Source organism: Nicotiana sylvestris, chromosome 9 (genome assembly GCF_000393655.2).
Source record: "Nicotiana sylvestris chromosome 9, ASM39365v2, whole genome shotgun sequence".
NCBI classification, from domain to species: Eukaryota; Viridiplantae; Streptophyta; class Magnoliopsida; order Solanales; family Solanaceae; genus Nicotiana; species Nicotiana sylvestris.
The window spans coordinates 18045038-18070178 of record NC_091065.1 but is presented as its reverse complement, the minus strand read 5'-3'; the positions used below and the strand labels follow the sequence as shown (position 1 = coordinate 18070178).

General features: G+C 36.5%; 1 protein-coding gene and 1 long non-coding RNA gene across 2 annotated transcripts; both read left to right on the top strand.

Annotated features, from left to right (window-relative positions):
* The first annotated feature begins 959 nt into the window (after window positions 1-959).
* LOC138877023 (uncharacterized) lies at window positions 960-7523 on the top strand. Its single transcript, XR_011402336.1, has 2 exons — window positions 960-1533; window positions 7231-7523. It is a non-coding gene; the product is annotated as an uncharacterized lncRNA (long non-coding RNA).
* Window positions 7524-12379: 4856 nt separating this feature from the next.
* Window positions 12380-13687, top strand: LOC104218062 (G-type lectin S-receptor-like serine/threonine-protein kinase LECRK2). The gene has a single exon (XM_009768460.1). The coding sequence runs from the start codon at window positions 12380-12382 to the stop codon at window positions 13685-13687; it is 1308 nt and encodes a 435-aa protein (XP_009766762.1).
* Window positions 13688-25141: the final 11454 nt, after the last annotated feature.

Genomic DNA, 25141 nt, shown 5'->3' with positions numbered 1-25141 from the left:
TAAGTCAGAATTAAGTGGATCTAGTAACTATGGAATGATAAAGGAAGAATGTGATAAAAATGAGAAAGGGATGAGATTGCACTTATTCAAATGTTACAGATATGCTATGATTCCAGAACATTATGTAAGTACGACGCCAAGAAAAGGAAGTAAGGGTTCCTATCCGGGATGTTTTTGATAAATAAAGAGCTAGTAAAACAAAGAAAATAACCCAAGAAAGATTACTCAGAATATGGATATGAGAAAGGGCCAATGAGTAGTTAATAGTTGATTCAGGAAGAACCTACTCATGACTAGACAAGAGGTTATAGACAAATCAGCAGATCATGCAAGATAAATATAGTTGTGAGCATGTGATTTTTTCCCTATTAGATTTACTCCTACAAAATTAAAGAAAATAGATTTTGTCCACATTATTTTCTATTTTATAGGATTTTAGTAGGATTTTTATTAATTGTTTGCATTTTTTGTGCACGTTTAATTTTGTTAAAATCATGAAAAAATGCCCCAAAATATCAAAAATTTCATGCATTGCATATTAGGTTTTGTGTTCACATTTTTAGGATTAATTAATTAATTGCTTTATTAAATTGAAAATCACAAAAAATATTGTTCATGTTTATATTTTTAGCTTTTAATATTAGATTAGTATTTTTCTCTTCATTAATTTAGGATTAACTAATTTTGTAATTATTATAAATAGATGATTAGTTTAATTTTATTTTAGTATTAAAGTTAGAATTTAATTAATTTAATTAGTGTTTTAAAAAATTAAAGAAAAAGAAAAAAAAAGGAAAACAAAGAAAGAGAACAAAAGAAATGGGCAGGTCTTGTTTGGAAATTGGGCCAACTCAGAAGCCCATTTTCCCTTTTCTTACCCGCCTAGGCCCAACTTTCCCCTCACCCATTAAAAAACCAATATTCCCTTATCCTAAAGAGATCAGATACCCTCTCCCCCCCATAACCTAGAGAGCGATGTTTCTTTCTAAAATGGATATGAGAGAACAATCAGAAGACTCCCTATTTTAGGAAAAACCAATTTCAGCTAAAATGGCTCCTCTCTCTCTCTCTCGCTGAAGCAGCAGCGCACCCTTCCCCTTTCCCCTCAAAACATTCTTTTTTCTTTCATTTTAGACACAAAGATCGGACCCTCCTCCCTTAAAAGAAAGCAGAAACGGCGCAGCCCCAACCCTATCTCCTTTCACTCTCTCATCTGCATATACAGACCTCTCTCACACACACAAAAGCCTCTAGCAACAAACGAAAGAAAGAAGAAAATTGGAAGTTCTGAAAATAATTTTGAAAGCTGAAAACAATAAAAGAGGTTTCAGAAAAGGAAGAAAAGATTGGAGAAAAAGAGAACTTCGAAGCTCTGCCGATTTCCGCTGCATTATCTCCTCAATTTTTAGGTGTTCCAGTTTTGTTTCGGATTCGAAATTTGAAGCTATGTGCTGTTTCTTCTGTTGTTGAGCTCCAACTAGTAGATCTCTGGCCTTTATCTGGCTATTTTAAGTTGTTTTGTCTCAAAACCAGGTACACACCAAAGATTGGTACCCCTACTTGTTGGAACGATCAAATTAATTGATTTATGATTGAATATCTTCTGATTTTATGCGTGTTTTATCACTAAATGGTTTGGTAATTGTGTCTGAAATATGCTGATTCCAGACAACATGAAATTCAGCTTGATAAATTCCCATATTTTTATGCCTGACTCAGCTGTACTTGATGTTAATTTACTGATTGTTTGAACTAGCATACATGAATAAGAAGCCATGGTGTATTGAATGATTAAATCTCAGTTTATGAGCATGTCAACTTTCAGATATTATTATCATTAAGTTTGCTTTATAATACCAGCAGCTATAAATAGAGTTTGAGTTCTCAAAATCATTATCCCTAAAAGGCTGAGGAAACCAATCTGTAGAGAACGTGATTCATGAGAAAATCTCATTGAAAATGTAAACAGTAAATCTATTTGTAACAGTAGCAAAGAAGTGTAGCAGCACCATCGTGACAGTGCTTTAATTTAGAACTGGATGCATCATATGATTATATCAATTTGCTATTTTTCTTATTATGCTCGGTACTCATATTTTATTCTTTCTTTCAAAGTAGTTTCTTTGGTTGACAAGACATGAGTATTTCAGATTATTTGTCGTACAGTGCTTGAAGGTGTTGTATTGTCCAAATCCTTCTAGTTTAGTAGGGTAATTGAACTTGCTAAAAAATCCAATAGCTAATCTTACGCCTCTTCCACAAAAACGTTCCATACTTCTCATGGCCTCGCAATAATCTCAAACTTAGAAAGAAATAATTATGAACATCATAGCTTGCTTTAGACACGATTAACTTTAAATCATCGTGATTATGGATACGGTTCCCGTGGCATGATCGCGATACATAATCCAAATTTGGGTGTGCATTTCATGTGACCCGACCACAATTTCGAACAATAATAAAAATGAACATGTTATAAATCGCGGGTGCATTTTATGTGACGCGGTTTGCAATATGTACCAAAATGACAAGTGTACGACAATCGTGGCCTGTTCCAGAAATAAATCCATAAATAAATAAAAGCAGTTATAAAGTTAAAAATGCACAATAGATTTAAAATATGTAATAAATCAGATAATTAGGCCAACTATTAATAGTTAAGCGACCGTGCTAGAACCACGGAACCCGGGAATGCCTAACACCTTCTCCCGGGTTAACAGAATTTCTTACCTAGTTTTCTGGTTTCGCAGATTTTTAAATAAAGTCAAAATTTTCCTCGATTTGGGATTTAATATAAACCGGTGACTTGGGATACCATAATAAATATCCCAAGTGGCGACTCTGAATAAATAAAATAATCTCATTTCGATATATGTCACTTTAATTGGAAAAACTCTCTTATATATCCCCTCGGGTAGAAAAAGGAGGTGTGACAATAGTGAACCCCAACATGGAGAATTCGGCCTTGCAATGATGTCATTATAATACTGGAGATGTATTCAAATAGGAGTCGGGGTAGTTAAAGGTACCATATGAATGTTACGGGAATAAAAGAGAGTGTCACTGGGAAGACAGTCAAAATACTAGTTCGGAGGCAACCCTATACAAGCACAAGGGCGTGGAGATAAGTAACTACGAATAATTATAGGTAAGGAAGGACATCAAAACGTCCGTAATAAGCTCACAGATTTACAAGAATTAAAGGGTCCTCCCTAAATACTACAATGAAAGACTAGCTGAGAAAGTAAGGAAGAAGGCTTCAACCCAAGCTCAGTGACCTAAGGAGGGAATGGTCTTATAACGACAATTTCACAACAATATTGTATGCACTCCATAAGAAAATTGCACCTACCGTGGCTAATGAACGAAAAGTAAAATCAGAAGTGATATCCAAGATCATATAAGTTGTATGGGATTCCAATATGCGTGGGCACTAAGATAAGCTAAGTATGCACACGAAAGGAGGAAGAAAGACCAGAAAAAGTAAAAGCTTATATTTAAAGAAAGCTGAGAAGGAGCAAAAGGAATTATTCGATCAATGATCCAAAGTTAGTTACGTTATGGATGCACTTAAGAGTTTGGAGTTTTATACATACAGCATATACAGCCGTAGAAGATTCTGGTATAAGTTAAAAAAAAGAATTGAGCCCAAGTCATAGACAAAGGATTTGGCTGTTAGAGGATGGTATCGTGGATATTCCAGAGCATCCATGAAAGGCTAAAGTAATAACTAATACCATGAGCCGCAGATTGGAAGATAACTTAATCCTAAAGAGTGATCAGAAGGAAGAAGAAAATAAAGAGTTACATCAACGAAGTAAATCAGGAGTTTGATTATTGGACCCACAAAATTATAGACCTCGTGATTGAGAATGTTGTAGGATCACTCTTAATATCATAGGTACAAGACAGATAGTACAACAACCATATTTTATAACGGCTCTATGATAAAGCCAGTTAGAAGAGTATCAGCCTCATCAGAAGTCAGTATGAAGCTTCCATCGGATTGTGCATACATCAGAGATGCAAGTATTATAATATAGCTTCAAGTTGTGGATGTGAATTATACCTATGTGGAAGGGAGGTCATGAAAGAGATAGAAGACGTGATGTGAGATTTTAAGGTAAGTAAGCTAAAGGTGAACAACATATGAGATACTCAGGTGCAGAAGATCGTGAATAGTCCATGTTTCGGATAGAAGGCTAGAAGCACTAGGATTCAATATCCAGGAATGATAGCAATGTCGTCAATTGCATACCTTCCAACCTATGGTTTCTAAGTACCGAGGGATCTAGTCAAGAGAGTAAAGAAGAGTTAGAGACGATGTGATGTCTCGCTTGATGTTCTAGAATAACATAAAAAAATCTATGGTGCAAGAAAGATGAAGGAAGGTTGCAAACAAGTATAAATAGATATGTGTGGGTCGCAAGCTAAAGTATGTTAGAGCGACAAGATTGTAGGGATACAGGAGTAAGGATAAAAAAGGACGAGTGAGAAGGTGACGAAATAGATAAGTCCTCAAGATTAAGCCTATGAAAACAAGAAGATCTGATGGTTTCTCTAAGTTATACAAAACTTTGTATAGTCTGAATGAACTCAAAGGAGTCAAAGACAAATGGCATTTAGAAGAGGTAGAATGCTGCCCTGGTAATAGAATAAGGGTGTAATTGTTGTAGATAAAGGATGACGTTCGGGTTTTCAATTGCGTAAGGATTTGAAGAGGATTTCATGAATTGTACGGAATTAAAATACCTACGTAAGGTGAATCACATTGGGATGCTATAAAATATGATTATTGAAGTACAGTATCGCCCCTAAGTGGATCAGGAAAATCACTTCAAATATTCCTCGATGCAACATAAGCCCTAGCGGCAATCTATTACGTAAGAAGTTTCAAGTTATCAATGGAAGATTGTAGATAAACATTGAGGTGAATTGACAATGGATGGATAAAAGTTACGAAGCACGAGATGAGATTAGGCAATCATTCCTAAGATGAACAGTAATGAGGAAGCATTAAAGAACTTAGAATATATGATAATCAGCGAAAGAGTAACCTGGAGTTTGGTCGTAGACCTCAGTAACTATAAATCGTACTAAGAGTCATGGTATAGTATGACCCAGCAAGATGCAGTAAAGTTATACGGATGAATAAATGGATCTATGAAATAAGATATATCAATATTCGTAAGTTCAACAAAGTATCGAGCAAAGAACTTCAAGTAAACCTATAGATACCCAGAGGGACATCTTGTCAAGCTCTGTATATATTTACAAAGTAAGGCCTAGAGATTGGCTAAAAGCTAGAGAGAAAAGGAAAGAAGAGTTGCATAAGGCGCACTTACAAAGTCAGAGTCATACAGGCTGCATGACAGGAGGTAGCAACAGTTACGAGATTGGAAAGATTTCGACCACAAGTCGTGCTATGAGAAAGAGGACTAAAGGGGGGAATGCCTTGGCCTTTGGATTTATTCACAGAACAACTGCCTAAATGGCAAGGAGAGTATTAAGGTATTCACAGGAGCTATAAGTTATAAAAATGATAAGAGCATCAGTCAACATTCGAGGATGAATATTCCAAAGGGGGGAATGATGTTGCGCCCCGCAATATTACGTCGATATTACGTCCCACAATATTATATTACGATAATGTTACATCCTGTAGTATTATGTTACGATGATGTTACGCCATGCAGTATTACATTATGATAATGTTACGCTTCACAGTACTAAATTACGATAATGTTGCACCCTATAATATTGTACGCTGAATTTGTCATAAGGAAATTGACATCAGTCCAAGGAAAAGATTATTTGGAAATTATAAGGATTATGCTATTTCAAACAAGTGATGAGTAAATTCGTGAAGGTGAGAGGGTAAGCAAATCGAAGAAAATGAATTTCATTGAAGTTTGACATTTTGGGATAAAATACGGCCCGAGCGACAATACCGGTATTTATGGACTATTACCATACAAGGTACAACATGACCATAATAGTAAGGTGTATAAGGTGTATTAAAAGTAAGCAGTATTTAATGTAATTTGAAATAATTCTTGATTACGTGGGTAATTGATTAATGGAGAAATTAATAAAGTTAATTATTAATTAGTGGGTAATTAAAGTCTTCTGGATAAAGACCAAAGATGTCACGTGGCAGCAGCATAAGAGTCTTTAAGTGACTCTTAGATAACCTTGTTAGGTGTCACTTTGAGAGGAATTCTTGGTTAAAGCCATAAAAAGCTCTAAATTCACAAAGTATAGGAAAATGGTAACATTCTGTAGCAAAAGCCCTTAGAAGATTTCTCCAAATTCAGCAAAGTCACAAATCATTTCTATGTGCATTCAACAAAACGTGAATGTTTGTATATTACAAACATTTGTCTCAAACGCAAGTCTTATGCAAGATAGGATGTTCAAGCAATTCACGGATAAAATAATTCCAACGAGATTTTTTAGTACCGTAGCAACGTCAGATTTTGTGATTCTAAAGGATTACGGTGCAACCTTTTCCAAGAATATCATACGGGTTTTTTTTCCTACTCCGGATATGTTAAGGCTATTCCTTCTTTCCTTTTGGCATGATCCATACGATACAAACGAAACGAGCAAATGCACAACTTTCATAAATTATTCTATTCGTAGAAATGCTAGAGATGCGTATATTATTATTCTCCCTTAATTCTTATTATTCTATCGTCTGCTCATGGGTCTCAGAAAATACATAAGTTGATAAAGTTTGTTTCATGATATTAATCAGAGATATAATAGTCTTAACACATGTTCCGAGAAATTTTATTGACGTACTTCTCATGCATTGCATTCTTTTATACATGTACATTGACCCATGACCAGACGGCGTTATATATGCGTATATATATATATATGGGATATGGGAAAAGATTACGCTGTTATATACGCACCACCACCTGATTAGCTGGTATACATTGATGATTTTGCCCACAGTGACCGAGATGATATGATGGGATGCCCTCAGAGGCCTGATGATGTTATGAAATATGTACCTATGCACGACATGACATTCATACGCATATGCATGACATTATAATTATTTTATGATTTACAAAGTTATCCAGACTTACAGGTTGAGTCATTTACTCTATATTTCTTCCATGTCGGTTATGTACTTATTTATGTGCCTTACATACTCGGTACATTATTCGTACTGACGTCTCTTTTGCCGGGGGATGTTGCGTCTCATGCTCGTAGGTCCCGATAGATAGGTCGAAAGCCCTCCAAGTAGGCTATCAGCTCAGCGGAAGATGTGAGTGCGCTCCATTTGCTTCGGAGTTGCTTGTCTGGTTAGTATGATATGTATTGTTTGGTGTTGCGGGACTCTGTCCCGACCTTTATTAAAGTTATGTATTTTTAGAGGCTTGTAGACAGATGTCATGTACGTAAAAGATTATATGGCCTTGTCGGCCTATGTTCAGTGTACGAGTGGTTATTTTGGTCTTATAGGCCCGCATGTCGTATGTATAAGTTGGTATCACATGTTGTATTCTACTTATCTCACGGCAGTCTTCCAGCTCAGTTATCTATGATAATATGACATGAAAAGATACATTACGTTGGTATTCGGTTGAGTAAGGTATCGGGTGCCCGTCGTGACCCATCGGTTTGGGTCATGACAAAAAATACATAAAAAGTAATGGATAATTGAAATAAAGTATATTAGAGTTAGTTACCAATGATTTTGGAAAGAAGTTCTTCAAAAATCACCTCTCGAGTGTTTAGGGTTGAGATATGGTGTAAAATGAGCTAAGTTCTGATTTTTTTTCCTCTTTTATCTTGCTGTAATAACATCATATAAACTTTCTTGCTACCTCAAATCATCAAAATAACATCAAATAATAAGAATCGATCATCAAAACTCATAATTTTCAACTTGAAAGTTCATTTTCACAATTTTTCACGTAACGCACTGAAATTCTCTCGGGTTGCCCCAGACCCCAACCAAAAAGTGCTTACAAGTTCAAAAATATCATACGAACCTATGGAAATCGTCAAAACACCGATCCGAGGTCGTTTATTAATAATGTTGATTGTGGTCAACTTAAATGTCATTTTAAGCCAAAAATCACTTTTTCTTTAAATTTTTATGTAAGAACTTTCCGGAAAAAGACACGGACCATGCACTCAAACCAAGAAATAATAAATGAAGCTAATGGACGTCTCAAAATACAAAAATAAAGGCTAGTGCTCAAAACAACCTATCGGGTTGTCACAATAACCCTCAAGGGGAAGAATCCCTGTAAAAGCCACCTTAAAAATTTAAAGCAACAATGAAATTCATCCATAACACTCATTCAAGGATTTTATAGTTTAACACATCAAAACAAGTTAGCTCTAAAATGAGAGGCTCAAGAATTATTTATACTATGGAGCTAAGTATTATAAGTATAGCTATCAAATATAATATAATCTTTAATTGTTTGTCAAATTGCATATGTAGCCACCTCATCATAAAAGTAGACCCGAACTGGAATCCAAAGTGCTCCATAGCTAATCAAAGATTTGTATCAACCATTGTGCCCTCACTTGTAGATATAGCAGACTGTATATGCATTTGACCGCCATAGAAGGATCTAGAACTCAGACTGATCAGGAGCGGATTTACGTTATGCCAAGCATGCCACGTGACACCGCTTCGCAGAAAGATGTTAAAAGATATGTTTGGGTGCAATATGAAAAAAATTAATTTCAAGTGTATTTACTACAAAGTGACATCACGCGACGTTATATAAGTACTTAGTGGCTTACTAGTTAAGCAATGTAGTTTTGTTATAAATGTCAAGGGATCGAACCTATGTATAACTTTACTTTTTAACACTCTCAAGAAATCAATTGATACTAAACATTTTGACGCTTCCGGAAATCATATTTAAGTATATAAATGTATTTAAAATACAATTTTGAAAGAACTGTTTGTTATCCTTTTGTCATCTCTCTCATCATCTACGCCAACTTCTGTGGGTTATCGATCGTTATAAGTTGTCTTGTTATTTTTTTGTTTATATTTCTAATTGATTTGTATAAGATATTCGTCGTTTACTTTATGATTTGAATCTCTATAATTTGATGAAATGACTTTTTAGTATGATGTCATTTTGGCAATTCGTTAATCTATTTAGCTTTTTAATAGTAATATCGCTTATGAAAATTTTTGCATACGTACGTCACTGCGGTTTATGGATGGTGAACTAGGAAATTGGCCTATCACGAAGCTCACAAAACATATATCAATTGGAAACATTTAACTTGATCACCTATTTGCTAATCTTTCTTTTAGTGATTGTTGCGATCAAACACACACACAAATATACGTGGTCGTCAAGTAATAAAGTAGTGAGCAGACTATCGTTCCCACTGAGACTTATGATTAACTTTTGACTGATTCAAACTCAAACAACTTATCTATTGAAGAGATTTTTCTCAAAATGTGTAGGTAATTAATCAACAATCAAAGAAACTATCAAGCAGTTAAATAAACTAGAGATCAACTAAAACACATAGGAAATTTCGGATAAAAATTAGTAGGAGAGGATATTCCAGGGTCATAGACTAGCTAACAACCTTGTTGCATTCTTAACTTAAACTGATTAATTGATTTATCTGATTTGTTGATTGCAGGGTTGATGTTACTCATAAGGATCTGTTAGGTTTTTACTCACCTATTCAAGCTAACTTAATGCCTATATGTCTATGGAATTAAGAATAACAAGAATGCATTTACACTTCCTGTACTTCAACCAAGCAAGACAATTAAGTATATTTCTATTCTAATTGCGAAGCCGTTTCCCGATACCCGGGTTCAAGAACTTGCTCTATTTAATCCTATATGCAATCTAAAATTCCCACTTTCGAATACAACTCTAGATTCATAAGTAGTATTTCACTGTTAGCTACGCAGCAAAATAATTAAGACGGAATTAAATAAAAAATTTAATATGATAAAATCAAACTCGTCAATTTAAACTTCAAACATCAATATTATTCATATAGCACCCATGACCCCCGAATAATAAGGTTCTTAGCCACTCATGTTCATAACAATCATCAATAATGTTTTCAAATATAAAAGCTATGAATACTAGACGAAGAATGGAAGAACTGATGAAGTCCGTACTCCCAAGTGTTTCGTACTTTTGTTCCTGTTTCAAAGTAGTGTCCCCGTGCCAAAATAGGTTTAGGTTTGCTTTTATAGGAGGTGGGGGCGTCTTGGGGTCGAAATAACTGAGTCCCGGGCGAACAAGGATATATTCACGTCACCAGTGCCCAGGATAGCGTGCGGTGCTGGCTTTTGCGAATTTTGTGTTGTGCGCCAGAGGCAGCGCCCCAAGCTGCCTGTGGCACTACATTGTGTTTTTTTGCATTTTCTTCCTCTTTTCGCGTCAATGCGCGCTTCTTCGTCCCAAATTGGCTCCGGATGATTCTTACACATAGAAATACCATAAATTAGCACAAATCATTATATTACATATCTGAAATCTACGAGACATAAGTAAAATGCGAGGCAATATGCATAAAACTATACATACATTAAGCCCAATATCATGGTAAAAAGTGAATAATAACGGTATCTACCTTGCACATGACTAAGACTTCTTTTGGCAATAGATAACACTCAAGCTTAGTGGACACATGGTAGAGTGATAACAAATACAACTTACTCAATAAGATTGTAACTTGTACCGATGTTGTTGAGACGTCGGCTGAGTTAGAAGACTTCTTTAGGGAACTTGTCTCATATGCCATCATTTGCATATGTATGTTATTAGAGGTTCTAGTGATACCGTGTGAGGTCTATTTTATGTGCAAGATAAATGTTTACTGAAAATTAACTTATACTCACCAATCAAACACTTAAATATCTCAAAAGAATAACGTATTTTTCGTTTTGCATCATAACAAAGGGATAACACTTAATTAATTTGGCTATTCTGCATGGTTTTTGAATATATTATAAGATGGCCCATCGTTTACTGCTAAGGCAGGAAAGATTTTGAAAGCTTTTCAGTTCTTCAAAATTAGTGAAAAACTGCCAGGCCTAAGTCAATAATGTCGGCTATAAATTTGATTGATCGTTTAGATATATCACTATGCATAGTAAATATTTGAAATTAACGGGTTTGTGATTTTAGCGTTTTAAGTTAGTGTATTTTAAATTAATAATATTAAATAAAATTTTAAGAAGAATATTAAATTTAAACTAGTTATTTGACTCAGACCGAACTCGTAGGTTAAATGATGTGCGACTTTTCTAGTGTGGGAAGGAGAGGAAATTTCAACTCTTTATACATAACTTGTGGTCCTCATTCTTTGAAAACTGACACATTCCTAATTCATTAAATCATTGTCATCCTTAATAAAAGCTTCTCTTTGCTGTACTATCTGTCATGCACTTGTTTTGTTGTAGTGTGGTGTGGTTCACATATTAAATATACAAGAATTATATGCATTATAAGTTAACATGGTAATTGGCCGTTAACGAATATATGCGCTATATATAAAATAGTGCCCAATTTTTTTATGCGCCTATTTTGGTCCGAGTCCAAAAACCTTTGTTAGGATCGGGAATTTGGGTAGTGCGAAATTTAGCCAAATAACGGTGTAATGACAATAACAAAGGCAATGAAAGTTGATAACAACGACAATTAAAGCATATAAAGAAAATACAAATTTAACGTGGTTCGGTTAAAGTGACCTACGTCCACAAGCGGAGAGCAGTAATTTTACTATACCAACAAGAGTACAAAAGAGAGTACAAAATTAGAGTAAACACTCTAATTAATTCCAAATATCCCAAGAGAATAACCTCACAAAATCACTCCAAAGAAATGGTTCACACAAGTACTTCCCAACACTTAACTCTCATACAAAACACTCTTAATAAAAGGAAGAAAGGAAAAAACAAGAAATGAATACTCAAGTCTTGTTGGTGTGTATTTGGTGTGTCTAAAATGAACTAATAACCTTCCCAAAAAAGTCTTGACCTCTTAGGTGTAAAAGAAGAGATACAACTTGTGCAAATGATGTCAACCACAAAATGCAATATTTTTGGGTCCGAAAGAATATTGCCAACAAAGTCTACTTTGCAAGCATACTTATATAAAATGGAATTCATTAGCCAAAATATTGGCCATAATTACAACCTTGTACTCAGGTTCTGATCGTCTCAGGTAATTTGTCTTATTTTAAAATTATTGATTCCACTTTTTATGAAATGTTATGTGTAATTATTATTTATCTCATGTGTAAATTTTTTTTACATTGTCACTGCATATGAAGAAGTCAAACTCCAAGTTTATATACCACAACTTTGGTTTCTCTAGCAAATGCAAAACCAAATTTGACAATGGCTTACTCCAACATATATTCTATGCTATTTTTTCTTCTGATTTTTCCCCTGCATACTTTAGCTCAAATAAAGGATACTATACCTTTGGGCAGTACTCTTACTGCAAATGAAGAAACTACCCCATGGCTCTCTCAATCTGGAGATTTCGCGTTCGGATTCAAGCAAATTCAAGATCAAAATCACTTCTTGCTTTGCGTATATTACGCGAAAATTAAAGATACCACCATAGTTTGGTATGCAAATGGTGGTAATCTAGTACCACGAGGCTCAATCGCGGAATTAAATCCACAAAGTGGATTAATTCTCCGCGATCCTCGGGGTAAAATGCTTTGGAGCACTGGTCGAGTTGTAACTAATGTTGCTTATGCTGTTATGAATAATACAGGAAACTTTGTTCTTGTTGGAAATGATTCTTCAATTTTATGGGAAAGTTTTAAATATCCAACTGATACCCTTTTGCCTACTCAAATACTTGAAATTGACAACAAGCTGAATTCTCGAAAATCAGAGTCTTTATTTTTTCCAGGTAAGTTTGTTCTTCGTATTATGAGTAATGGGAATTTGGTGCTTAATACTCAATCCAAGCAGACTAATTTTGAACCTGATTCTGAGTATTATAACAGTCATACTTCTGATCCTGGAAATGAAGCCAATTCTGGATATCGACTGATATTCGACGAATTGGGCACCGTTTATATATTAAAAAGAAACAATCAAAGACTTGTGCTAACACCTCCTAATGTCCCTTCAACATCAGACAATTATCACAGGTTGAGTCTTGATTTCGATGGTGTTTTAACTCATTATTATCATCGTAAGAGTATTTCTACGGGAAAACAAAATTGGACTATTCTTTGGTCTGTGCCTGATAACATTTGTTTAGCAATTCTTGAAGAAACTGGAAGTGGAGTTTGTGGGTACAACAATGTGTGCCATTTAAGTGAAAATCAAATGCCATATTGTGAATGTCCAAAAGGGTATTCGTTGATCGATCCGAACGATAAGTATGGGAGCTGCAAACCAAGATTTGTTCCAAATTGTGATGAAATTGGACAGGGTAATCCTGAAGATTTATATGATTTTGATGTTGTGACTGATGTTGATTGGCCATTATCGGATTTCGAAAGGATTTATCCTTCTACTGAAGAAGAATGCAGGAAATCTTGTTTGGAAGATTGTTTTTGTGGTGTTGCTATTTATAGAAGTAATAGTTGCTGGAAGAAGAAGCTGCCATTGTCAAATGGGAGAGTGGACACTACTTTGAATGTAAAAGCTTTTCTTAAAATAAGGAAAGTTTCAACATAAGTTCATTTGTTCAAAATAAGTGGCCAAACAATACTAGATAGTGAGATGTTACTCATATTTTAGACCATTCAATTTGAGATTTGTCTTTCTATTCACTATTCATTGTTTTTGCTACCTTTCATAGCAATCTTGAAATATAAATAAAAATTAAATGGCTTTTGGCTGTTATAAATAAAAATTATCCAAAAATCAATTAGTTTTCCTTTTTTTAATGTTACATGTAAAAGATAGAAAATTATTCAAATTTAAAATCTCAAAAGATATGTATATTTCACTAGTTAAAATATTGAAGAAAGCTAATACATTATTGATAAATTCATAACTAAACGTATAAAGATTTAAATTCTAAGGCAAACATTTTAAAGCTACCTAGAAAAATAAATTCTTTCAAGATTAAGGGAAAAACTTTGTAATTGTAGCTTGTTTCATAGATTTCATTCTCTTACTAGCGATATAACGCTTGAATTGGCGAAGATTCGTGTCCAAAGTTTCAGCAAAAAGGTAGTATTCAATAGCTTTCCTTTGAAGACAATCTAAGAGCTTAACAATTAATTTCTTCCTAAATATTTTTTGGGATTTGCCTAATGAAAAAGATATCATGTGCAAATCTTCAAATCTTATATTTTATGCAAGATAGAAATTTTGTTTAATGGAAAAAATTGTGCGCATATTTTTAGAATTATTATTAGTAATCTTAAAGATTCTATATGGTTGTTATATAAGGGTAATTTTACAAAAGACACTCTGCTATAAATATAGATGTTGTTATAGGTAAAAAGTTGTTATAGAGAGGTAAATATAACTTAAAAAGTCGGTTCTGAAGAAAATTTGACTTTTATAGCGAATGATTGTTATATATAGATGCTGTTGTAAGCACGTGATTTTTGCCCTATATGAGAATTACTCCCAAAAAATTCAAAATAAAATGATTTTTTCTTTGGTGTGCAATTTTGTGATATTTTGTTATATTTTGAATAATTATTGGCATTTGTCTGTGCGTGTTTATTTGCTAAATTAATAAAAAATACAAAAATATGTCGCATTTTGCATGTAGGATTTAATTCTACAATTGTTAGTAATTAAATTTGTTTTACAAAAATTAAAAATTACAAAATAGGCATCGTTTGCATTTCTAGCATTTAATGTCCAAATATACGATTTTATGCTTAATTAATACTTAATTATGCGTTAATTGTTATTGGGAGTTAATTTGCGCTTTTATAACTTAATTTAGTTCTTAATAATAGTTTAGGTATTTTTTATAATTTAGTTTTAGAAAAATGAAAGAAGAAAAGAGAGCGAAAATATAAAGAAAGTCGGAATTGGGCCTTTTCTTCAATTTTAAGCCACAGGCCCAAAAAATGGCCCAATCTTCCATACGACCCAGTCCATTTCGAACTAGGTCGACCCAGTCCAGTACCAACAACCCAACTCCCCCTCTTCATTTTCATTCTTCATTTTTTGTCCAAACACAAAAAAAAAATAACCAAAACCCTAAAAAAAACTAAGAAAGGATCCGCCCCCCCCCCCCCCCCCCCCCATTTTGGCTTCTTCTTCCCCAAACTCAAAAACACCTCACATGGCTTCCCTTTACTTTCTTCTTCGTCCACACAAACACCCTCGCGTCCAAACGACCCCCCCGTCCTCCATTAAAACCACACAACCACCTTCAAGCTCGAACTCGACAACCATGGTCGCCACTGCTGCGTCTTCGTCATCAACGACCAGTCCGTCGGCTCCCTTTCACCATCATCGTTTCTACTGCTGAGCCAGTCCTCAACTTCACGTCCCAACAGTCCACCTGCTGCTCGCGCTACTGCTACTGCTTCATCTTCTTCTTTGTCTTCGTCATCGTCCACCTCCAGTAGCCTCACCATCTTGCCCAAACGACCCTTCATTCCCCGTCAAGCAACAGCTATCGCTGCTGCATCGTCCAGCCTCATCGTCCAGCTTCGTCGTCCGCTTCAAGCTCGACACCCTCCTGCTGTCACTACCCTCGTCAACCCATCGCCATAGCTTCCCTCCCATGGTGGAAACCCCACTGCAAACGACCCCTCCCTCTAGCTCCTCCATGCTGCCCGCAGCTGCCCCATGATCGATCTTTCTGTTTCATCTTCTTTGTTTCGTCGACTTCGAGTTGGGTGGTCGAGCTCACAAGCTCCAGCCATGGACGCGGCGTCGCCTCACTGCTCCTGTTTCGGCGTCAAGCTGTGTTTGCTTCAGACGCTTCACTGCTGCGACTCCATGAGTCATGTTTGTTCCTCACCATCGTACTCTTGTTGACGACGCAAGGCAGTCCGGTTAAAGTCTGGCAAAGTTCGAAGGTTTATCGTCGAATCGAGATCCTTCGTCGAGCTTTACATGACGAGTTGTTTGGTCAAGGTATTGCTTCTGTTGTTGCTTCATTCTTTGTACATGAATGCTTCGTCAAAATCCGGAATGACATGGTTGTTTGGTCGAGGTTTGTCGAAACAGTCCGTACATATTTCGTGTCGATCCGGTTAGTAGATTTTGAGTTTTATTTTTGTCCGTGTTTCGTTTTGATATTTCTCGAATCTAAAATCGGTAGATATTTGATTTTTGGTTTTGTTCATGTTCATATGTTTTGTTGAATTAATTTTCAGATTTCAAATGGAAATTTAATTAGTGGTTTTTCATGTTTATTTCATGTTTGTTTTATGGTTTAGGTAAGAATTTGTTAGTTTGATGTTTGTTAGATTCAAATTGAAATTTAATTGATTATTTCTTCAATTTGTTTCATGTTGTTATATATTTTCCAGAAATTATTAATGTTGGTTTAATCATTTAATCCGTCATGTTTGTTGTGTTAAAATAGACTCATTCATGTTCATACTTTGTTTGATTGTTCTTGAATCCGAAATTTGTATAGTTTGATTTCTTGTTTATCACTTATGATTATTTCTTTTGAATTTGTCTCATAATCTTGTTTAAGTTTAATATAGGAATTGTTTGTTGTAATGTTGTTAGAGTTGATTTTAAGTTCAATATTATTGAATTTGGAAATCTAAATATACTTGTTTGATTGTTGTTGTTGAATCTGAAAATAGGATTGATCGTTGCTAAAAAATATTGTTCAATCAAATTTTAGTTGTTCTTTATTGCTAAAATATTGTTCAATCAAATTTTAGTTGTTCTTTGTTGTTCAATTTGTGTTCATGTGATTTGTTGTTGAAATATTGTTAAAATCGTGTTCATGTGATATTGTTGTTATGATGTTCATCCGTGTTCATATTGTTGTTTGAACATTGTTAGAAATTGATCATATTGTCTATATTTTGGTTAAGTTTGATTAATTGATGTGTTATAGCTGATGGGTAGTTTGGTAAATTTGTAATACGTTCAGGGGTAGTTTGGTAATTTCAGTAAGGTCGGAAGGGGTAGTTTAGGAATTGTACATTTTGTAATTGTTTATATGAAGCATGGGGGACAAAATGAAATGGGGTGGATTGTGATATATTTGTTTAATATAAAAGGGGGACAAGATTTAATTTAAAGGGGGAATCTTGCATTATTTTATGTTAGGCATGGGGGACAAAATATAATGGGGTGGTGTGATATGTTTATTTAATGTAATGGGGATGAGTGGGAAGATAATGGGTTTGGTAGAGAAAATGGGTTGATTTTAATTGATTAAAACATTTATGGGTTGGGGGATATATAGAGAGGTCTTGAATCAGATTTAAGGGAGAGAAAAAATTTAAGAGAAAAAATTCCGAAAAAAAAATACTAAGATTTTAGAAAAACAAAAAGAAAAACATTCTGGAAATTCAAAATCTGAAAAGTTTCCCTTTGCTTCTGTCCGTTGGTTGTTGTTGTTTCCGGATTTTGTCTTGATTTTAAAATCTGTCACTAAGTTTCTCGTCGCTGGTTGTTACTAGTTGCTGGGATTGCTGTTGTTGTATGCTACTGAATTTCTGCTGATCTCTCACTTTTCTTTTGCTTCCAATATCAGGTACACAACTGACACGCTGATTATTGTAAACTGAAACAGGAAGCATGAATACAAAAAAAAATGAAGAATTGAAGTTCTAAATTTATTTTGAATTATATTCTTAATTTTATTTGTATATATAAATTATTTAGCTTACAAAAATCGGAATCATGTAGCTATTTAATGTATATATAGTGGAACATCCAACGATAGCTTAACGGATGAACTATCTATATATTGCTTAAAATGGCGTAGTAACTCTGTCTAAGTTAAAAATCAAACGAATAGACCATTTCGGAACTTGTAAGAAAATTGTTTAGTTAAATAATATTGGTTAATTCCAGCATGTAATTGTTTTAGGATTAAAATTAGATTGCCAAGTAAATAAATAAATGGTGTAGTAACTCCGTCTAAGTTAAAAATCAAACGAATAGACTATTTCGGAACTTGTAAGAAAATTGTTTAGTTAAATAATATTGGTTAATTCCAGCATGTAATTGTTTTAGGATTAAAATTAGATTGCCAAGTTTTTTTTTTAATTTGACAAACTGAGAACATGCCTAGTATAATATAATTAGGTAGTAATATGTGAGCCTGTGCCCGTATTGGCAACGGACTGCTTTGCTTGTATCATTTTTTAGAATTTACGAATCATATTCGAAACTCAACTATAACAACTCAAGCATGTAAATAAATTAAGACCTTTTCTCTTTCATTTTTGTAGAGACAATTTTAATAGAAAATGTAGGCACTTTAGGATTATCCTGATAAAAATAAATGAGATGAGCCTCGCCAAATAAAACGCACAAATTGCGGGGCCCTCGATAAATGTTTAATTAAAATTACTTAGACTTCGGGATGAGCCGTTTAGCAAAATTCCACGGCCTTACCCAGAAATAATAATACGATAATTGCTTCAGGCGTGCATTTTAATAATCTTACCTTCTTAAATTCGGGTGCGCATTTATGTGACCCAAATCCAAATCTCAACGGAGTCGGAATGTATTAACAACCATGGGCGCATTGATTGTGACATGGTTCGAAATGCATTTTTATAATGTTGCAATTCCATAAAAAATAAATAATAATAAAAGCGATTTTAAACTTAATGAAAGCACATAAGTAATAACATGTATTTAAATCAGATATTTAGCCATTATAACAATTTAAGCGATCGTGCTAGAACCACGGGATTCGAGGGTGCCTAACACCTTCCCTCGGGTCAACAGAATTCCTTACTTAGAATTTCTGGTTCGCAGACTTCATTTGGAAAAGTCGAATATTTTTCCTCGATTTGGGATTCAAGATAAACCGGTGACTTGGGACACCAAAAGCCAAACCTTTCCCAAGTGGCGACTCTGAATTAAATAAATAATCCCATTTCGAATATTGTCACTTAAATTGGAAAAACTCCCTCGCGCATTCAACCCTTCGGGGCGGGCGCGTTAAAAGGAGGTGTGACAGCTCTGGCGACTCTGCTGGGGATCTAAACCCAAAACCACTGGTTCAGGGTTCAAGAATTCGAGCTTAGAATAATTGTTATATTTGGCTTTATCATCTGATCTTTATTACATGTTTTGGCATAACGTGCTAAATGTTGTCTTTTACCGCTTTGATATTATCTGAACTGTATATAAACTGTGCCGAAACCCCTCTCTTCTTACCTCCGGGGAGAAGCTCGCTGGTCGAGACTCCCCATTCTGTTAGTGTCAATACCTGAAATAAGAAAGAGGCCGGACAAGTTACAAAGCCGGACGATCTCGCGGGTCCCCGGTACGTAGCCCCCTTCTCGACTCGAGTTGTCCGCTCGAGTACACAGTCTAGAACATATACCCAGGTTATAAACCTAGTATAATGAAACCTCATGCCGGATCCCTAGTAGGAACGCTTATTTGCATCATGTTGCATTTGACGTAGGGGACTCAACACAGGGGTTGGGTCCGTCTAGGACAGGCAACCTGAAATGAAAAGACCATCCTGCTACATCCCGTTTGTTGGCGCATTTATTTGCTTCAGATCTGCGTGCTGACCGGCTTCTAAAAAAAATCAAAAAAAGAGGAAAGAGAAAATAGCAGCGTAGGGAGATAATTACTTATTTTGGAAAAGATAAAACCAATGTCCTAGTAGTGTCAAAACCTCATCGGAATTTTCTAAAAAAAAAAAGAAAACAAAGTGAAAACAAAATTTGTCTTTTAGTTTGATTTATATATAAAAACAAAAACAAAAACAAAAAAAACAAAAAAAACAAAAAAAAATTCGTTTTAATCAATTTTAAAATCCAAAAACGGGTATTTATCTAAAAGTAAAAAAAAGGGGAGAAAAATCAAAACTTCAAAAAAAAAAAAAAGAAAGAGGGCTATTTGTTCCGTTTTTTTTTAAAAAAAAAATTCGAATTTTCTTTTCTTTTTTAAAAAAAGGGTGAAAAGAAGTTTAAAATTCATAAATATTTCCTTTTTTTAAAAAAAAACGAATTATAAATAAAAAAAAATTCCAGAAAAATACTTTTTTTCCTTTAAAAGATTGTAGTCAGAAGGAGTTTAGTTTATTTGTACTCTACGCCTGATTGACCGAACTACGCCGGTTTGATTCTCATAGGGTGTGAGATACGTAGGCAACCCTCATCGGGTCCAACCTCCACTTTTTCAGAAATAGCCAAAATGTCAGAATTTTTTTTTAACTTCATCATAAATGAGTAGGGTGATGCTGTTTTGTCAAGAATAGCCGAATATTCCCGAAAGGGACGCCAGAAGGCTGACTTTGCACAAACAACCTTTTTTGTCATTTTGAACTTTGACCAATTTGCTCGACAGCCTTGGAATCCTCGTCCCCGAGGCTTTGTGAGGCCATGTTCCCAATGTCGTGTCACCATTCTAAAAAAATCAAGTGATGTTTTTGTTGTCAAAAACAGCCGAATGTTCCCGAAAGGGACGGCGGAAGGCTGACATTGCATAAACGGTCATCTTTGGTCATCGTTTTTATTTTTGACCGGTTGATCCTCGCAGCCTTAAAATCTTCGTTCCCGAAGTACTAAAAGGCCGCATTTGAAAACCGAGTCCATTATTTTGAAAACAAAATCTTTTTTTTTAAAAAAAAAAAATAGATAGTTTTATTTTTTTTTTTGAGTCTAATAAAAGTTTTTCGTTGGCATAATCACCTTAATAAATGTGCAGGATGAGCACAATGCAAAATGAGCACTTTTTGATAATGACTAAAATCCCTGTCAAGTTACGGCTATGGTGGAATGATCTAGGTCTTGAAGGACAAGATGAAGTCAAGAAATATCTGAAAGGTCTCACGGGTTTACTGGAAATCCAGCCTCGGGGAGATATCATAAGAGCTTTGGTCACTTACTGGGACCCAGCGCACAATGTTTTCCACTTCTCTGATTTTGAACTCACCCCAACTCTGGAGGAAATGGCTGGGTACATCGGAAATGCTGAACTTCCATTAAGGCAAAAATACCTGGTCGCCCCAAGAGCTGTCACGGTGCATCGATTTCTAGACTCACTAAAAATACCCAGGACGATCCATAACCCAGATTTGGCCGCCGGTTTCTGTAATCCATGCTTCATATACGACAGGTATGGTCATGTAGGAGGATTCAACAATCCGATTAACAAGCTATGCAGCAAAGGAAGTCGTCAGAAGTGGGATAAGCACAGACGGGTGGCTTTCATGATAACATTTTTGGGCCTTCTGGTATTTCCGAGGAAAGATGGGAATATTGATCTGAAAATATCCGGGGTCGTCAGTACTTTGCTCACTCAAAATGACAGTACTCTCGCGCCTATGGTGGTATCCGATATCTTTCGAGCTCTCACAGCCTGCAAAGCCGGAGGGAATTTCTTCGAAGGTTGTAACTTGCTGCTACAAATATGGATGACTGAACATCTCTGCCATCGTTCCGAATTTTTGAGCCATGTTTCTTCGGAGAAGACTTGCATAGAAGAGTTTTACACGAGAACCAAAGAGATCAGTCTACCCAAAGGAGTTATGGCATGGACTTCATTCTTTCAAGCTCTTACTGCCAGCCAAATACAGTGGACACTGGGATGGTTGCCTGTTGATGAGATCATGTATATGCCAGCAACTAGAACTCATTTCCTACTGATGGGACTTAAGAGCATTCAACCTTACGCGCCCTGCCGAGTCTTGAGACAACTCGGAAGATATCAGATAGTGCCACACGAGGAAGATCTTAGTGCTCAAACAATTGAGATAAGCCCTGACGAACAATTTCCTGAAGCAAAAATCCGCCAGATCTGGAATGAATGTCAATATTTGAAAGCAGATACTTGTGTGCAGGATCGGGCCAAAAGTGAAATGGCGCCAGGTTACCTTGCATAGTACAGAAGAGAACTCGAACACGAAAGGCCGGCTAAAAGACCCCACATCTTAAATTTCGCCGAGTCATCGCAAAAGCAGTGGGATTGGTTGGCAAAAGAAGGAGGTTATCGTACCGAAATCAGCAAGTTGAAGCAACAAGTGGAAGGTCTAAAATATGAGCACAACGTGCAAGTTGCTACCGATCTGGGAGAAAAGAACAGGTTGGCTCAGGAAAACGAGATGCTCAAGGCCCGGATAAAACAAATGAGGTTAGATGCTGATAACCAACAAAGGAGCCGGTCGGATGAACGATTGATAAAAGCTCTAAGGACGGAAATTGGGGAGCGCCGGACTGAGTCAGAAAATACCATAGCGGGGCTCGAGGCACGCTGGGCAAGAAGGACAGTTGGAAAGGGATCACGAGCGAACCATTGCCAATTTGAAGGAAAAGGTGGACAGAGCGTTTGAGCAAACCCGAACCCTAGGAGTTGAAAATAGACATTGCCGCAAGCTTTTAGCCCAGATGGAAGTAGAAATTCGGCAGTGGCAAAATCAATGCCTCCAGGATTCTCGGGTTATGACAGCCCGTAATGATCAAATAGAGCACTTACTCAAAGAGAAGAGGCGAACCAGGGATAAGATCAGGACCATTGCCCATGCCATCATCAGAAGATGTCTACGGTGTGAAAACATGACCACCATTACCGTTTTCTCGGCAGTGATGGTGTATGTCAAGCAAACCATGCATGAGCTGGAACAACTTGAAAGGGATCTCACACCTAAGACCGCGGCGAGGCCGAACGATGCCCCGCGGGCGCCAATTCTCGAAACCTTGATGTATTCATAGGTCGAGTCTGCATCTTAGCATCTTCTGTCCATCTTTTCGCATCAGGGTGCATTAGTTTGTTTGAGTCTGCATTTGTTTTCAAGGTTTGTTTATTTTCCCCTTTTTCAAATGTTGGTTGTAATAGATTGCTTCAAGTAATAAAATGTGTGCTTCTTTTACACTCCTCTATCCCGAACTACGCAAGATCTGATTCACGCGGCATCGTGATACGTAGGCAATCCTCATCGGATCCGGTCACATTTTTAACTGCAAATAATAAAATAAAATTAAAAAAGCAAAGAAAGAAAAATGGTGATAAATAAAAGAAAAGCCTAAGGAGAAGCCGGAATGACACATGTCTTTGTTGCAAGCATGTAGAAACTCCCCTGACTGTATAGGTGCATCACACCCCAATGTGAGATTACCTGTCTGTTATTTGTTTTACACTAACCGTCATGTTTGCTGATAAGTTCAGGTTCCTAGAAAAGTGGTTTGGTTTTGTGGTAATCTGGCCTCTCATACATACTTCACGAGATCAAAAGGAAACGTTCAACCACCCTTCGCTAAATCAAGAGGAATTGCTCATACATATTTCACAAGGTCGAAGGGAAGTGTCGAAATATCTTCAGAAATTCATCTGCCAACGATTCCTATTTCGGAGGAAAGTTCAATCTCAGTCATCCCAACTTCTGAGTCATCAACTGTCGAGGAAAATAGGATTCTGCGTCTCCGCATGATGGAAATGTGGGATGCCTGGGCCAATGGAAAAGAGCCACCAAGTGCGATCCCTGGATTCCCTGAGCTTTTTCCTAGGGCAAGTGGGACCTCCAACATCCCCACCAATTATCCAAATACCCCATTGGGATTTCCTACCATCTCAACCTACTTTACTGGAACACCTTCTGAGTCTCGCCCCCAGGTGTTAGCTTCCGGAGCGGTTTCAAACATATTCACTGCTCCACCTTATTCATCCACGGCACAATCTGTCTTACCCAGGCCTAACTTCGATTCATCATCCTTCACATTTCAAGCACCACCTCTTCCATTGGAACCTAGTCAGTTCACTACCAATGCTTACCCTCAGCCGTCTCGGTACGAGTTTATCGCAGGACAGGAGAAAGCCGAGAAAACGCCTGAACAAGAGGAAATGACCAGAAAAATGAGAAGCATGGAGCAAACTCTCAAAAATATACAGGGTCTGAGCGGGCAAAAAAGCGTATCTTACGCTGACCTGTGCATGTTCCCACACGTACATCTGCCCTCGGGTTTCAAAACCCCAAAGTTTGAGAAATATGACGGGCATGGGGACCCCATAGCCCACCTCAAAAGGTATTGCAACCAGTTGCGGGGAGCGGGCGGAAAAGAAGAACTTCTTATGGCTTACTTTGGAGAAACTTTGACTGGTATTGCTTCTGAATAGTATACGGATCAGGAAGTATCTCGTTGGCACATTTGGGACGACTTGGCTAGGGATTTTGTCAGGCAGTTTCAATATAACATCGACATTGCCCCCGACAGGAATTCATTGTCAAATCTAAAGAAGAAGCCTTCGGAGAGCTTCCGAGAATATGCTGTCAAATGGCGCGAACAAGCATCCAGAGTCAAACCTCCCATGGATGAAACAGAAATGGTCAGCGTTTTCCTTCAAGCTCAAGAGGCTGATTATTATCAAAACATGATGTCTGCAATGGGAAAGCCGTTTGCTGAAGCCATCAAAATCGGTGAAATGGTGGAAAATGGTTTAAAAACAGGGCGAATCTTGAGTCAGTCTGCTATAAGGGCCACCTCCCAAGCAATCCAAGGCGGGTCTGGAGGAGGAGCAAACCGAAAGAAAAAGGAAGAAGCAACAATGGCAACTTCGAGTGTAAGAAAACCCCATCCGTCCAGATTTCATTTCTCTGAAAGACCCCCGCAACACTACTACCCCCATCAAGATGCGGCCTATGCTATGAACCTTTAGCCCTACACAGTAATGAATGCACAACCATATATTAGGCCATAACAACAATTTCACCAAAAACGAGCTCAATTTCCAAGAAATCAACCTCCTCACCAAGCTCAGTATAATCCCCGACCTCTACAAAATAATCTCCCCTACAACGCCCGCACTCGAGAGACGCCCAGGAAAATGGACTTCACACCTATTGGTGAATCATATTCCAACCTTTTCCCCAAATTGGTCCAAATGGGTTTGTTACAACCCGTACCCCCAAATAGGCAAAACCCAGAGTCACCCTCTTACCAACCTGGTGCCCGATGTGCCTATCATTCTGGAGTGGAAGGACATGACACTGAGAGCTGTTGGACTTTGAAAAGGGTTTTTGAAAACCTCATAGAACAAAAGCGAATT